The sequence below is a fragment of the Gymnoscopelus braueri genome (assembly GCF_963280865.1).
Source record: "Gymnoscopelus braueri genome assembly, chromosome: 7".
In the NCBI taxonomy this organism is placed as follows: domain Eukaryota; kingdom Metazoa; phylum Chordata; class Actinopteri; order Myctophiformes; family Myctophidae; genus Gymnoscopelus; species Gymnoscopelus braueri.
Window position 1 is genome coordinate 6,299,803 of NC_137608.1, and position 15,001 is coordinate 6,314,803.

At 41.0% G+C, this 15,001-nt stretch overlaps 1 protein-coding gene across 1 annotated transcript in view; it reads right to left on the minus strand.

Moving 5' to 3' along the window:
* The window catches only part of edil3a (EGF-like repeats and discoidin I-like domains 3a), a gene marked incomplete at its 3' end in the record, with an annotated part of 278,314 nt that overhangs the window by 112,839 nt on the left and 150,474 nt on the right, over positions 1-15,001 (minus strand). The window contains exon 4 of the mRNA XM_080433840.1: positions 1,955-2,068. Within this exon, the coding sequence (XP_080289966.1) occupies positions 1,955-2,068 (114 nt within the window). The remainder of the gene's footprint in view (positions 1-1,954; positions 2,069-15,001) is intronic.

Sequence of the window (15,001 nt, forward strand, 5' to 3'; positions counted from 1 at the left end):
TCTGAACAACTCTCTCCCCCAGCCCCAGACTGTCTGTCTCACCAGCTGTGCTCAATCAATGTCATTATTAACATGCAAGACCGCAACAAACTTGGTCTCCCAAAGTTCAACTAAGCATATAGTCAGACTTGCAATACCTTTGACTGCGCATATTCCCGGCTATGGACTAGTAAAGTTGATTCCGATTCTGACCATGCTTGGAACATGGTGAATACTGAAAACAAAGTTTTTAAACTACTAGGTATATTATGTGGAAGTAATGAACAACTGTAAGGTCCATGTATATTTAACCCATTCAATCCGGGAACGCATCTGTGTCATTTTCAGATTTCTTTGGCTATTTAAAAATAGCAGATCTTCAAGCTCATAGCGCGGCTGCTATTTTTTAAAAAGAATCCTGAAAATGTGTGCAAATCTTTGAATATATATACATTTTTAACTCAAATCTTTGCTCCTGGGGGGGTCCTTGGAACAAAAAAAATTGAGATGGGAGTCCGCGGCCAAATACATATAATTGTGGGGGTCCTTGACATGAAAAAAGTTTGAGAGCCACTGATATTAAAGCTACATACGTTTTTTTCAGAAAACTGTTAGGATTTAGAAGACATTTGTAGAATTCCCAGAAGCAAAGATTTGAGTTAAAAATGTTTGCTTTAAAAAATAATATATATTGAAAGATTTGCGCAAATTTTCACATAAAAATAAATAAATAGCAGATCTACAGTACAAGCTACATAGCGTGGCACTCGGTGCCGCGCTATGAGCTTGTAGATCTGCTATTTTTGAATAGCCAAAGAATTACACACAGATGCGTTCCCGGTCTTAATGGGTTAACCACCTAAAAATGTATCTATGTGTCTTTTTATAGACCAGTGGTTCTCAAAACTGGGGTCCGGTTTCTCACAAGTAGCGTTGTTAATAATGTATGTGCTCAGAGACGCAGGGAGTATTGCTACTGCAGTGCCACCACTACAAAACCGTACAGACACCGACTCTGATGCAGGACGTAGAAATGAGGTTCTGAGAACCTTATCGTTGCTGTCGGGCAGAAACCTTTTTTATCTCCTTATAACTTTGTGTATCTTGTAGATATGCTACTTTTGATACTTTTCAATTTGAAGTTTTGGACATGTGAGGTTTCCACCCGACAGAGATGTTATGTGAAATTGAGCCATAGTAGATATGGAAACAAATCCTAACCTGTGAACCTGTGAAATTATGTTTACACCAGTTGGTTCTCAACCTTTTCTGGATCAAGGGTCCACCTGAACATTTTGAAAGTGTTCAGGTGGCCCAGGTGTTACCAATGATACTAATTAAGGTTGCGTTCCACTCTGGTCAAACAGAGTCAGCAGGGCGCTGATATTAGGGGTCCGCACATAATTCCGACCTCCCATAATTCCGACCTCCCATTATTCCGACGTCCCAATAGTCCGACAGTGGGTCTCAAAGTGTGGTCCAGGGACCCTCATGGTTCCTTGAGGGGGTTCCAAATGACCCCTTACGGGCTTGTAACTCTTGAGAGTGTACAAATGGAACCAGATCATTTTGGTTCCATTTGTACACTCTCAGAGTTATGGGGGAGCCTTCATTAGAATCATTGATAACACCTGTTACAAGCAAGTAAGGAAGGGGCCTGATGTCATTCCAACATTGCTGCCATGCATAGAGCCTATTAGTTGAGGGACCACTTGCAATTGACTATATATTTGCTCTCACGACATATTTGCAGGTTGGGAAGAAATGCCTGGGGGTGGAATTATTTCATTAACTTAATATCAAAATGGCCACTGTGTGAATATGGCGAATACCCTCACGGTCCACATGGTTGAGAACCGTCGCGTCACTCGCCCGCGGTTCACTTAGTTCTTGGTAGTATGAAAAGAGAAAAGAGAGGTTCGAGACAATCCCATGAGAGACGGAGACGGATAAGAGAAGAGACGTCGTCACTTACTGTATTGGCAGTTCCTGCCCATGTACTCTCCTGGGCATTCGCACGAGTAGTTGGCAACCCGATCCGTGCAGCTGCCCCCGTTCTTGCAAGGCTCCCGTTCGCATTCGTTCACATCTAGACGGAGACAAGGGGAGGAGAAGAAAGGGGCACATTCCGTCAGTGGTGGAAGGAGTACTCAGATGTTTTAAGTGAAAGTAGCAATACCAGAATACACTGTAGAGGGGGAAGAAGCAATTAAAAAAGCACAATTATGTTACAAGTGAAAGACCTGTATTCAGAGTTTGGTAGAGTAAAAGTACAAAAGTATTGGCATCAAAATATACTTGAAGTAACCAAAGTAAAAGTGCACAACATTAAAAAAAGGAAATACTCAGGTAAAGTAAAGCCATTAAAACCAGGAATGCATTTTAGATTTGTGCGTTGGGTATTTCAAAAATAGCAGATCTACAAGCTCACAGCACGTCACTTCATGCCTCGCTGCAAGCTTGTACATCTGCAATTTTTTAAACATTCTTTGAAAAATCTTGAAAGTGTGAGAACTACTGATTTAGAGGGTATTCGTAGAAGGTCTAATGGGTTAATTGTGATTTAGAAGGTATTTGTAGAAGGTCTAAATGGGTTCATTCATAATGAAAAGTGACTAAAGCTGTCAAATAAATGTAGTATATTTGCCTTGGAGATGTATTGGTGGAGTAGTGACGTTTCAAAAAGAAAAAAGACAAATTATACTCAAAGAACAGTATACTTGAGTCAATGTACTTTCCTCCCACTGCATTCCTTTCTTTGAAGCAGACACGGAGGCAATTAGCGCCAGCGCTGCCTCCTCATTAGCATGCATTGGTGGAAAGCATCTATTGAATTGTGCCCCCGTTTTCTTTTTTTGTTAGCTGGATTCAAGATGGCTGCACATGCAGAGAGACACGGCCACGGCTTATTTTTTGAGTCTAATAAATCAAAGAGCTCCCTAGGAGGCTGGTTGATACTGCGACACAGGCTGACGAGAACAATAGGACTTACAGCTCTCTCTCTCTCTGTACTGTGGGGTTGACTCTTTGGTGTTGTGTGATGAGAGGGGCTACAGTTAAACAGAAGACATTTTCAGATGGGGGTCAAATATACATAAGTTTGGTGGTCCTTGTCATGAAAATGTTTGAGAAGCACTGATCTTAGGGAGAAGTCAACAGTCCTGTTGTAAATGACTGCAGCAGCAGTGAAGCCAGTCTCAACACGAAATAAGTTATGAGTTCATGAAATTACACTTCTCTGATAATAAGAATACATTAAATTATTAGAATCAGTTGTTGTGTTATAGCTTGATTTCAGAAGCAGAAAACCAGATAAGTATTAAAGGGATAGTTCACCCAAAATAAATCATTTTTTCTATCGATCAGTCACCCATGGAGTCTTGAATTCATGGATATTTTTAGTTTTCGTCGCATTCCTAAGCCAATAATTTGATGACCAGCGGACCGGTAGGCAGCGGTTCCGGTAGGAGGCACAAAGGTGTCTCCTACCGGAACTCGCTGTCGGTCAAATTATTGGCTTAGGAATGCGACAAAAACAAAAGAATATCCATGAATTCAAGACTCCATGGGGTGACTGATCGATAGAAAAACTGAACTATCCCTTTAAGATCGTCACTGTTGGGTGGAAACCCGACAGCGACCGTTCCTTTATCTTATCTTAAAAACATTTTAAAACAGTGAAAATAAACGATCTACAATATAACGCATCGCTATGGGACGCGTTGTGAGCACACACAGATCTGATATTTTCACTACATTTGTGCGACACTCTTGTATGATGAAGTAGGGCATTCATTTAGAGGTTTACACCCCAACAGCGATGAAATGCAAGTGAATATTACTGGGGACCTGCTGGAACCCCCTCAAGGACCCCTGACGGTCCCAGGGACCCCAGTTTGAGAACCACCAAATTAGAGAGAGACACAGAGAGGAAGGGAGGAGGTAGTGAGTGAGAGAGATTTCACATTTTCAGACACGCTTTACTGTTGCTTTTCACATAACACCTTCCTGTGGAAAGTTACACACACACACACACGCGCACGCACGCACGCACACACACACACACACACACACACACACACACACACACACACACACACACACACACACACACACACACACACACACACACACACACACACACACACACACACACGTTTTTTTTTCTTTTTTTTACATCATAAATATGTAAAGAAGATAGGAGATCTGGAAAGCTTCAGAAAGTGGAAAGTGATTAAAATAAGGCCGTTACAGCGGCGCGTATCCGCCCGAGATTTGATCTGCGATATCTATTCACCTAAACACACCGGTAATACCTCGGAATATTATCTCCTTATTGCTGATTCCACCTGCTGCGCCGGGCGAGAAATATATACTGACGCTCTTCAAATAACCGCCACCGAATTATACCGCGACTAGAGGTGAGGATCAGCTTAGCAGCACATAGTTAGGGCTTCAATCAGGAAAATTGCAGAAAAGAGAAGAAATAAACTACTCAGCAGAGAAAATAAGAAGTCCCCCGTTAGCAGTTGTAGCTGTCAGGAGCCTTATATGTCCAAAACTGTTACTTTTCAGGAAATTGGCAGTGGTGGAAAAAGTACTCAAATGTTTTACTTAAGTAAAAGTTTCAATACTGCAATGTAGAAATACTCTGTTACAAGTGTGTGTGTGTGCGTGAAACCTTCCACAGGAAGGTGTGAAAAGCAACAGTACACTAAGCGTGTCTGAAAGTGAAGTCCTGAATTCTAAATTTACTTGAGTAAAAGTAGCCTACTAAAGTATTAGAAGACATTTGTAGAATCCCCCGAAGCAAAGATTTGAGTTAAACTTATATATTGAAAGATATGCGCACATTTTTGCGCGCATTTTCACAAATTTTCAAAACATAACAGATCTACAAGCTCATAGCGCGGCACTCTGAGCTTGTAGATCTGTTATTTTTTTAATAGTCAAAGAAATCTTAAAGTGACGCAAATGCGTTCCCGGTCTTAATGGGTTAACCACCTAAAAATGTATCTTTGTGTCTTTTTATAGACCAGTGCATGGTTCTCAAAACTGGGGTCCGGTTTCTCACAAGTAGTGTTGTTAATAATGTATGTGCTCAGAGATGCAGGGAGTATTGGTACTATCAAAATGTACTTAAAGTACCAAAAGTAAAAGTACTCAGAGTCATTACCCATTTCAAACGTTTTCAAATATATAAAATGTGTAAAAATATTTTGACAATAGCTGATCTACAAGCTCGCATCGCAACGCATTGTGAGCTTGTAGATCAGCTATTTTCAAATGGCCGAAATGTATATAGGGCTGAAGTGGTTAATGTATGTTTTGTAATAAAACAAAATCTAGAAAGTAACTAGTAACTAAAGTCTCCAAATAATTGTAGTGGAGTAAAAGTACAATATTTGCCTCTGCGATGTAGTGGAGTAGAAGAAAAAGTACGGAAAATGGGAAAATGCTCCAGTAAAATAAAAATACCTCAAAATTGTACTTAAGTAGGCCTACCGTACTTGAGTAAATGTACTTAGTTACTTTACACCATTGGAAATGGGGGGAAAAAAGAACGTTCCAAATGGTTATTATTTAGTCGCAAGCTCTTGTTAATACCTTTCTATGTGTCTGTGTTAAAACCCACAGACACACCTTTTTAAATGTACACATTTCACTTTTAAAAGTTTTCAAAAATAGCCGATCTACAAGCACATACCGGTCGCGATGTGAGCTTGTAGATCGGCTATTCTTGCTACATGTGTGTGAATAATTTCCTTTGGGATCTGTCTGTCTGTCTGTCTGTCTGTCTGTCTGTCTGTCTGTTTATCTATCACACTATCACACTATCTATCTGTCTGTCTGTCTGTCTGTCTGTCTGTCTGTCTGTCTGTCTGTCTGTCTGTCTGTCTGTATGTCTGTCTGTCTGTCTGTCTGTCTGTCTGTCTGTCTGTCTATCACACTATCACACTATCTATCTATCTATCTATCTATCTATCTATCTATCTATCTATCTATCTATCTATCTATCTATCTATCTATCCTGTATATGATGAAGTAGGGCATTGTTTTACAGGAAAACAAAGAAAAGAAAAGGTTTAAATACAGAGATACAAGGTTTCTGCTGTACGGTGATGCAGTGGAAAAGTGCTGTGAGTAACGTTTCAGAGAAACCCAGCAGTCAGATTTTGGAACACTATTATGTTAACCACGTTAAGCCCTGTACACTGCATTGTTTTAATATTGATGATTACGGCATGCAGTTCAAGAAAATCTGAAATCCAGCATCTCAAAATATTAGAGTCATCTGTTAATTTATGCTTTCAATACTTGGTCTGGGCTACATCTGAACAAGTTGAATGTGAATGAATGTGGCGTGACATGGAGGCCTGTTGCGCTGCTGAGGTGTTATGGAAGCCCAGGGTTTTCTTTGATATGTAATGAATCTAGAACAGGGGTCTTCAACAGGACCCCTAGGGGGCCCTCAGAGTTACTACAGGGGGGGCCGCCAAATATTTGTGTGATATGATTTGTTTTTACATTAACCACTTGAACCGTAGCATCCCTTTTCTTAGCCGAAAATAGCAGATCTACAAGCTCACGACGCCTCGCGCTGCGAGGCGTTGTGAGCTTGTAGATCTGCTATTTATGGCAAAGAGGTGAAGGTGTAGAGGGGAAAAAAGAGCAGACCAAGTGAAAACATTTTTTAATCTGAAACACAATCTTACAATATGGAGGGGGTCCCTGCTTCATCTCTCTCTCAGTTAGGGGGTGCTTGGCCTGAAAAACATTGAAGACCCCTGCTCTAGAATAAATGAAAGTTTCACTTTTCTAATGATATCACCATTTTCAAATGTTTTGAGATGCACCCGTATATATTTTGCCCAGCCCTGCGTTTGATTGTTGTATTAAAGGAGTCGTTCACCCAAAAAATTACTTATTTTCTATCAATTACACACCCCATGAAGCATTGAATTCAAGGAGATTTTTTGTTTTTTTGTCGCATTCCTAAGCCAATCATTTGATTAGCGGCGGAAAGATGCTAATGTGTCCGGTATGGAGACTCCTACCGGAAATACACCCGTTCATCAAATTATTGGCTCAGGAATGCGTCAAAAAATCGCCTTGAATTCAATGCTTCATGGGTGTGTAATTGATAGAAAATAAGATATTTTTTTTAGGGTGAACTATCCCTTTAAGGATCCCCATTAGCTGGTGCCATAGCAACCGTCTAGTCTTCCTGGGGTCCACATAGAAACATACAAACAAAATACTAAATCATTAAATGTCAGTACACAACACACAATACATATTGGATACACATAGTTAGCAGGAATGGCCCCGGCCTGCCTCCGACCAGAGGCTGCTACCCTGTTCCCTGGCAAGGGAAGCCCAGAAACATGGCTGGCAGGGCACATCCTGCATCATGACACCACCATGACAGCAGCACTTCCATGCTGACACCAGTCCTGTCATCCCTGCAATAAGCAGTGGTGGAAAGTAACTAAGTACAACTTTCCAATTTGCAATACTTTTACTTCTGCACCGCTACATCTCAGAGGCAAAATATTGTACTTTTACTCCACTACAATTATTTGAAAACTATAGTTACTAGTTTGCAGATAAAAATGACTATATTATAAAACATTAACCACTTTAGCCCTGTTTTATACCTAGGCTATTTTCCAACATTTTAATATTTTTACTTTTGGTACTTTAAGTATATTTTGATGCCAATAATTTTGTACTTTTACTCAAGCAACATTTTGACCTTTTACTTGTAACAGAGCACTTTTACATCGTGGTATTGCTACTTTTACTCAAGTAAAATATCTGAGTACTTCTTCCGCCACTGACGATAAAGGTGGCACAAGAGACGTTCCGTTCTATTCTTGAGGACCTGTCTATTACCGCTAAGTCAGTGGGAGACAGCCGGTGCCCACGCGAATCCATCGCTATACAGCATGGGACCCGGGGGGATGGCTTCCACAGGAGAAGTTCTGCTACGCCAGCAATAATGGACCCCGCTGAACGGCCTTGCTGGGGTCGGCCGCTTCAAATCCTCCAGTGGTGGAAGAAGTACTCGGATATTTTACTTAAGTAAAAGTAGCCATACCACAGTATAAAAATACTCTGTTACAGGTAAAAGGCCTGTGTTCAAAATGTTACTTGAGTAAAAGTACAAAAGTATTGCTATTGGCATCAAACATATGCTTAAAGTAAAAAAGTAAAAGTACTAAAATGTTTGAAAATAGCCAATCTACAAGCTCACAACGCGTCGCTTGTGAGCTTGTAGATCTGCTATTTTCAATTAGCCTAGGTATGAAATAGGACTGAAGTGGTTAATGTGTTTTTCATACTGTAATTATTTATATCTGCAAAGTAACTAGTAACTAAAGTTATCAAATAATTGTAGTGGAGTAAAAGTGAAATATTTTCCTCAAAGATGTAGGGGAGTAAAAGTAAAAGTATTGAAGATTGGAAATACTCCAGTAAAGTAAAAGCACCTCAAAATTGTACATAATTACGGTACTTGAGTAAATGTACTTAGTTACTTTACACCACTGCAAATCATCCATGAAGACATGGGGCCTGGCAGACTGCCGAACATATAATTACCACCATGCCCCCCTACACAGACCTCCCTCAGACGAACATATAATTACCACCTGCCACCACGGACGGGAATGCCCTCCCCGACCACTTGAGAGCCCCACGATCTACCAATGCTTTTAAAAATGGACTCAAAACATACCTTTTTATCAAAGCTTTTTCTTAGCTTTAACTTATTGACTGCCATTTCACTCCAAGGCTCACACCGCCACTGACGAGATTCTCGCCATGTGGTGTTTTTGGTGGTTTTACGATAGAGGGCGCTCTTCAGCCTGTCAATGATCCCAGGATCACCCAAGAAGAGTACACCCAGAAATCATGTGATCGCAACAAAAGGAAGCTGGTTTCGTTTAATATTGTAGGATTTATAAAATATTGTTTTCTCTGCTTTCTGTTGCTTTCAACTGCCCCTAACTATGGGACGGATTATCGCGACGGCACGCTTTTTCCCCCCTGATTCTCAGAGACCGCCGTACGTCTTTTGAGGCGATCGCTGGGCGGAGAATAATATTCTATGATTTTTCAAAGGTTAGTAAAAACGCTCGAAATCGCTGGCAAGGGCACCTAACGAGATGTTTTAACAGTTAAAGAGTTAATTTGTTTATAATCAACCTTTTTCCTCAATAAAGGGTCTTCTTGTTGCAGAATGCTTTTTTTTTTTTTTTTTTTGCCCTGCTTTTGTAATTTGTGTGCCATTTGTTTTCAAACCCTGCAGCAAACTTTGTGATTTCCAAAACTGTAAAGTGCATCATAAATACAATGTATTATTATTATTTTCTGTTTGGACGTACAGCAGTCTAACATACATGTTGCAAAACACGCCAACGTGCCGTTTGGTTTATCTACGACTGTGATCGTGCGTGCGTGTGTGTTTGTACAGTACACGCTTGTGTGTGGATGTACACGTGTACACATAGCTTGCAAAAGCATTCATTCCAAATATGCACACATCTCCACAAAATCTCTGACTCCATATCAGAAGATAATAGTCGCGCATGGGCTATATATATATATAGCCCATGTTTCTGTAGATCCATGCTGTTGATATCTGCTGTATGGAATATGACACTGTATTACGATATGATCTGCTGCATTGAATCTGATAACACTAAAGACGGATGGAGTGGGACTCAGGAAAGGATCTAAATCTATCAGTGTGGAGGTGAAACATGAAAAAGCACGCTATCATCCATGTAACTCAGTCAGACAGAGCGCTTGCCTTACAATCACAAGCGTCTGAGTTCCACGACTCAGCGTATGAGTAGCATGGCTTGGTTAACCCACTAAGACAGGGAGTGGCACCGAGTGCCTCGCTACGAGCTTGTAGATCTGCTATTTTTTGAAAAATCGTGGAAAATGTGTGCAAATCTTTGAATATATATATATTTTTGGAGATTTAACTCAAATCTTTGCTTCTGGGGGATTCTACAAATGTCTTCTAAATCCTACCGGTTAAACAAAACAATCAGTGGTTCTAAAACTTTTTCATGTCAAGGACCCCCACAATGATATGTATTTGGCCACAGACCCCCATCTCAAAATATTTTGTTCCAGGGACCCCCAGAAGCAAAGATTTCAGTTAAAAGTCTATATATATATATATTCAAAGATTTGCACACATTTCCATTATTTATTTCCTCAAAAATAGCAGATCTACAAGCTCATAGCCGTGCTATGAGCTTGTATATTTGCTATTTTTGAATAGCCAAAGAAATCTAAAAATGACACACGTGCTGCGTTCCCGGTCTTAATGGGTTAATTAAGACGTGCGGTTATGTAGGTCGACGGTTCACTGATTCCTTATTGCTACATCTTGTGTACAGCTTCATAAGAGTTCAGTCAGATAACTCAGGAATAGATTGCAACCAATAATAGCTTGAGAACATCTTCACATTAGAAGACAACCATTTAACAGCAGGGGAGATATTACATCTATAGCAAACCTCCCACCAGGGGAACACATGCAGAACCCTTAGGGAAAGCAGAGCCTACTGGTGGTGCTGGGGTGGTGGTGGAAGCAGTGCTATAGAGAGAGAGAGTTACGCAGTGGTGGAAAAAGTAAAAAAAAAGTATTAATACAGCAATATAGAAATAAGTAAAAGTCCGGAATTCAAAATGTACTTGAGTAAAAGTACAAAAGTATTGGCATCAAAATGTACTTAAAGTAGAAAGGTAAAATAACTCATTAGCAAAATGTTCACATTTTCAAATGTATACAAATCTTTTGAAAATAGCAGATCATTGTGATCTTGTAGATCTGCTATTTTCAAAAGACATTACTAACATAGATTTTACAATATAAATTTGGGTTCCAGAGATTAAACGTGGGTACGTAGCCTAATGCATGTCCTTGAAATTAAAATGGTTGAGAATCACTGCTAGAGCCGTAAAAATCTTCTCTTATGGTGGTCCCTGGCATATATTTTCAAACTGGGGTCCGCGGGCTAATAAGTGTCAATCTGGGGGTCCTTGACATGAAAAAGTTAGAGAACCACTGGCCTAGTGAGTTAAAAAGAAATAAGGTAGACATGAATCAAGATGAATTATGTGTGGTATTCATGTTTCAAACAGTGGTTGTAGTTGTCTGTGCATGTCTGTGTGTTCATGTTCATATACTGTATGCGTCTGTCTGCCACCATATCTTTATGTTATGACAAGTACACACATTGTGCTGGAGCTCGACCATAATTATGTGTCTTCGCTGTCGGGTTGGAAAAACCTTGCATGTCCAAAAACGTTACTTACCAGGAAATGAGAAAAACTCATTTGTGTTCCAATGGATCCAAAGCAGTTATTATCAAGTTCTTGTTAAAGGGTATACACCATGAATTTTTTTTTTTGGTTTTTAGTATTTTTTGGGCTCCCCAGTGTCTCTTGTACCCCAAAAAAATGCAGTTTTTTAACATTCAGTCATTCATTCTCATTTCAGAGATTTTCAGAATGGGCGTGTCTGAACAGGCCATTTCAGAATGGCAATGCAAGTGACATCACTTGCATTGCCATTGCATTGATGCTGGCCAGACAGAATTGCTCAGTAGCCCCCCCCTGCCCAAGAGGACGTTTTGGTATTGCAGCTGAAAGTGCTGTATAAGCCAGAGACAATTGACTTGGGATGAGTATATCTGAGTGATGATTTAGGCTCAAACCTTTTGAAAAAGGTTTGAGGGACATACACCATATGATATTAAATATCAAATATATTTTTTAAATTCATGGTGTAGATCCTTTAATACTTTTCATTGTTCAATTTATACAAACCCACAGACACACGAATTAGAGCATACATTTTTGAAAAAAAGTTGAAATATACCGTATGGAGATATGAGGTTTCTGCCCGACAGAAGCTTAACAATGTCTTACTTTATACAAAATGGCTGGCATGACTCATGACAGCTCTCAGTTCAGGAACTTGTCCCACGTACTGACAGGACATTATTGTCCCCAGAATTGAACAAATAAGCACCTGTCACAAGGAAGGCACGTAGGTGACAGGAGGCTTATCAGTCGGTGGTGGATTATTGTAAAAATGCATCCCATCTTGAGGGGCCTCATATTCTCGTTAAGAACTATTAACTATGACAAACATGGCAACCAACCAGGGACTGGGATTATAGAAGGCAACAATGGCCGATCATGATCAACCACCATAATTTCCCCCCCGTCTACATCAAATGTCTTCGGCAAAAACACGCTTGTATCGGCTGTTTTTGGTTAATGCCTCAGGGGTTGTATGGTATCAAGTGAATGGACCTCCATATCATTATCAATAGTAACACTATAGGGGTCCTTGAGGGGATTCCAGGGGGTTTCCAGCTGAACTAGTTAATATAGGATCAAAATCAGTTGAAAAACTTTAACCCTATACATACAGGCCTTTTACTTGTATTGTTACTTTTACTTAAAGGCATGTAACTTTGCCCTGTGTTTACATAACAAATCAATGTATATATATATATATTTTACCCATCGTTCCCTCCATACCAGCAGTTATCACTGTCAGCCGCTGGTGTTTTCACCTTTTGTTTTGGTAGACAAGGATGTTTTTGGTCTACCATGCAGGGAAAATACCAAAGCAGCAAGAGGGCAGTGTGTTTCTCTATTTTTTTTTTAACTTGTGTTTATTTAGACTGCCCCAACGCTCCTGATTTCGTGTATAGAGGGGCGGGTGTAAAGAGCCGGCGAGAGATTGTGGCTGATCCCATTGGTTCACCGATCTGTCCGTCAACCACCGCCCCGTTAACACAACGTTACGAGCGACGCCCACTGCACTCTGGTTGGTTGGGAAGTGAAACACTTCCTCATACCGAGTACACCGACGCGCTGGGCCAGGCTTTTATTTTTTAGCAACACTAAACAATAAAAGCCTGGAGATCGAGGCTAGTGTTTATTAAGCACCATGTTTGCATTGCAGATGGTGTACAACATGAACAGAGAGAGATCAAATAAATAAAAATAAGAAACAAGAAAAAAGACCATATACATTGCAAATTACATTTGGCAATTCACTTTTTCTTTCCTCTGTTCTTTTTTTTCCTCACATTTTTTATCCCACGATTTCGTAACCCTAAGAGAAAGAGAGAGAGAGAGAGAGAGAGAGAGAGAGAGAGAGAGAGAGAGAGAGAGAAAAAAAAGAGTCACGGATGTGACATTGTGAGCCTGTAGGTCAGCTAGTACACACAGAGGGTGTGTGTGTGTGTGTGTGTGTGTGTGTGTGTGTGTGTGTGTGTGTGTGTGTGTGTGTGTGTGTGTGTGTGTGTGTGTGTGTGTGTGTGTGTGTGTGTGATTTGTATATGGACATTTGTTTTACATCCAAACGTATGAAATATCAGACTTTGGTGGAACGTCTTATGGCCTTGGGATATAACTGTCAACTTATTGTCCTTGTCTTTGGGAGTCTGGGCCACGTCCACAAACTTGTGCTCCGCGGCATGCAATTAGGAGGATTGCAAAAGACAAATGCAAAAAAGTTGGCTAAATACTGTTCTGTCTCAGCTATTATGGGCAGTCTGTCTATCTGGAGAAGGCGATGTTTCATTTACCCTTGAGTGGCAAAAAATAAATAAATAACACAACTGTTGAATTTCTGTATATAGTATGTCATCAATTCGTTATCTTTTTTCCTCTGTGTGTTAAGCATGTGCAGCAGTTGTATCTGGTTTGCCCGTATAATGTGACCTTCTAGGGGCACGGTGGCGCAGTCGGTAGTGCTGTCGCCTCACAGCTAGAAGGTCCTGGGTTCGATTCCCGCCGGGGACGCTGTGGGCGCTGGGGGCGTGTCATCTCCTCCACGTCATCAGCGCCCATACCCTAGGTGGGGTTGGCGAAAGGGCCTACTCTGTGTGGAGTTTGCATGTTCTCCCCGTGTCTAGCTAGGGTAGTTAATACCCTCACAAAAACTGGTCAGCCGGGGCGACTAATGGAGGGGAATGGAACTGGTTGGAATAACGTGTTCCTTCCACGCGCTACGTCCAACCAGGGAAACTCCCCCCTGTCAGGTGACAAGAAGGTCAGTTGGCTCTCATGCATTGAAGGAGGCATGAGCTCGGCCCTGGCCTCCCTAGGCTGGTGGGGGGTGTGTAGTGCCCAGGATCACTTAGCAAATTGGCACCGGGTGAAAAAAGGGGTTACAAAATCGAGGGATAAAAATTATTTAAAAAAAATAAATGATGTGACCTTCTTCTGATCAATGTTTGGATCTATCATGTATTGCGTTTTTTGTGCAGATCCAAATAAAATAATTCAAATGTGTGTGTGAGTGAGTGAGTGAGTGAGTGAGTGAGTGAGTGTGTGTGTGTGTGTGTGTGTGTGTGTGTGTGTGTGTGTGGTTTAGGGTACATCTTGAATGGCTGTTAGAGTAGAATAGACAAGTAAGACGCGCGAACGCTGGAAGCGAATGCAGCTCGAAAATATTGTGTATTTACGGACTTGTAATCCGTGTTATTTCACCGTGATGGGGAGAGAACATTGACATTGTGTGTGTGTGTGTGTGTGTGTGTGTGTGTGTGTGTGTGTGTGTGTGTGTGTGTGTGTGTGTGTGTGTGCATTGTAATCAGAGCATTGTCTAAATTCCTGCACTCTGGCGCACTCGGGTGGCTGCTTACAGGCAGTGCACACATGTGAGTCACATGGGGGCATGAGCCAATGAGAGCATGAACACAGACACACAGACAGAGTCACAACCTGAGCAGGGTTACATAGTAAGCTCCACTTGGTCGGAGGCGCGGCGAGTCCCCACTCCTTGGCGTGTTTTTTGCCTGTATATTTATATATACACACACACACATATATACGTGAAAATCGTCCACTGCATTTACATATCCTATAACAACTAGGAGCAGTGAGCAGCCATTCGCTTGGGGACCCGGCGCTCTGTGAGGAATACAGGGTTATAGGCGGGTGCAAATATGGTTTGACCCAAGAA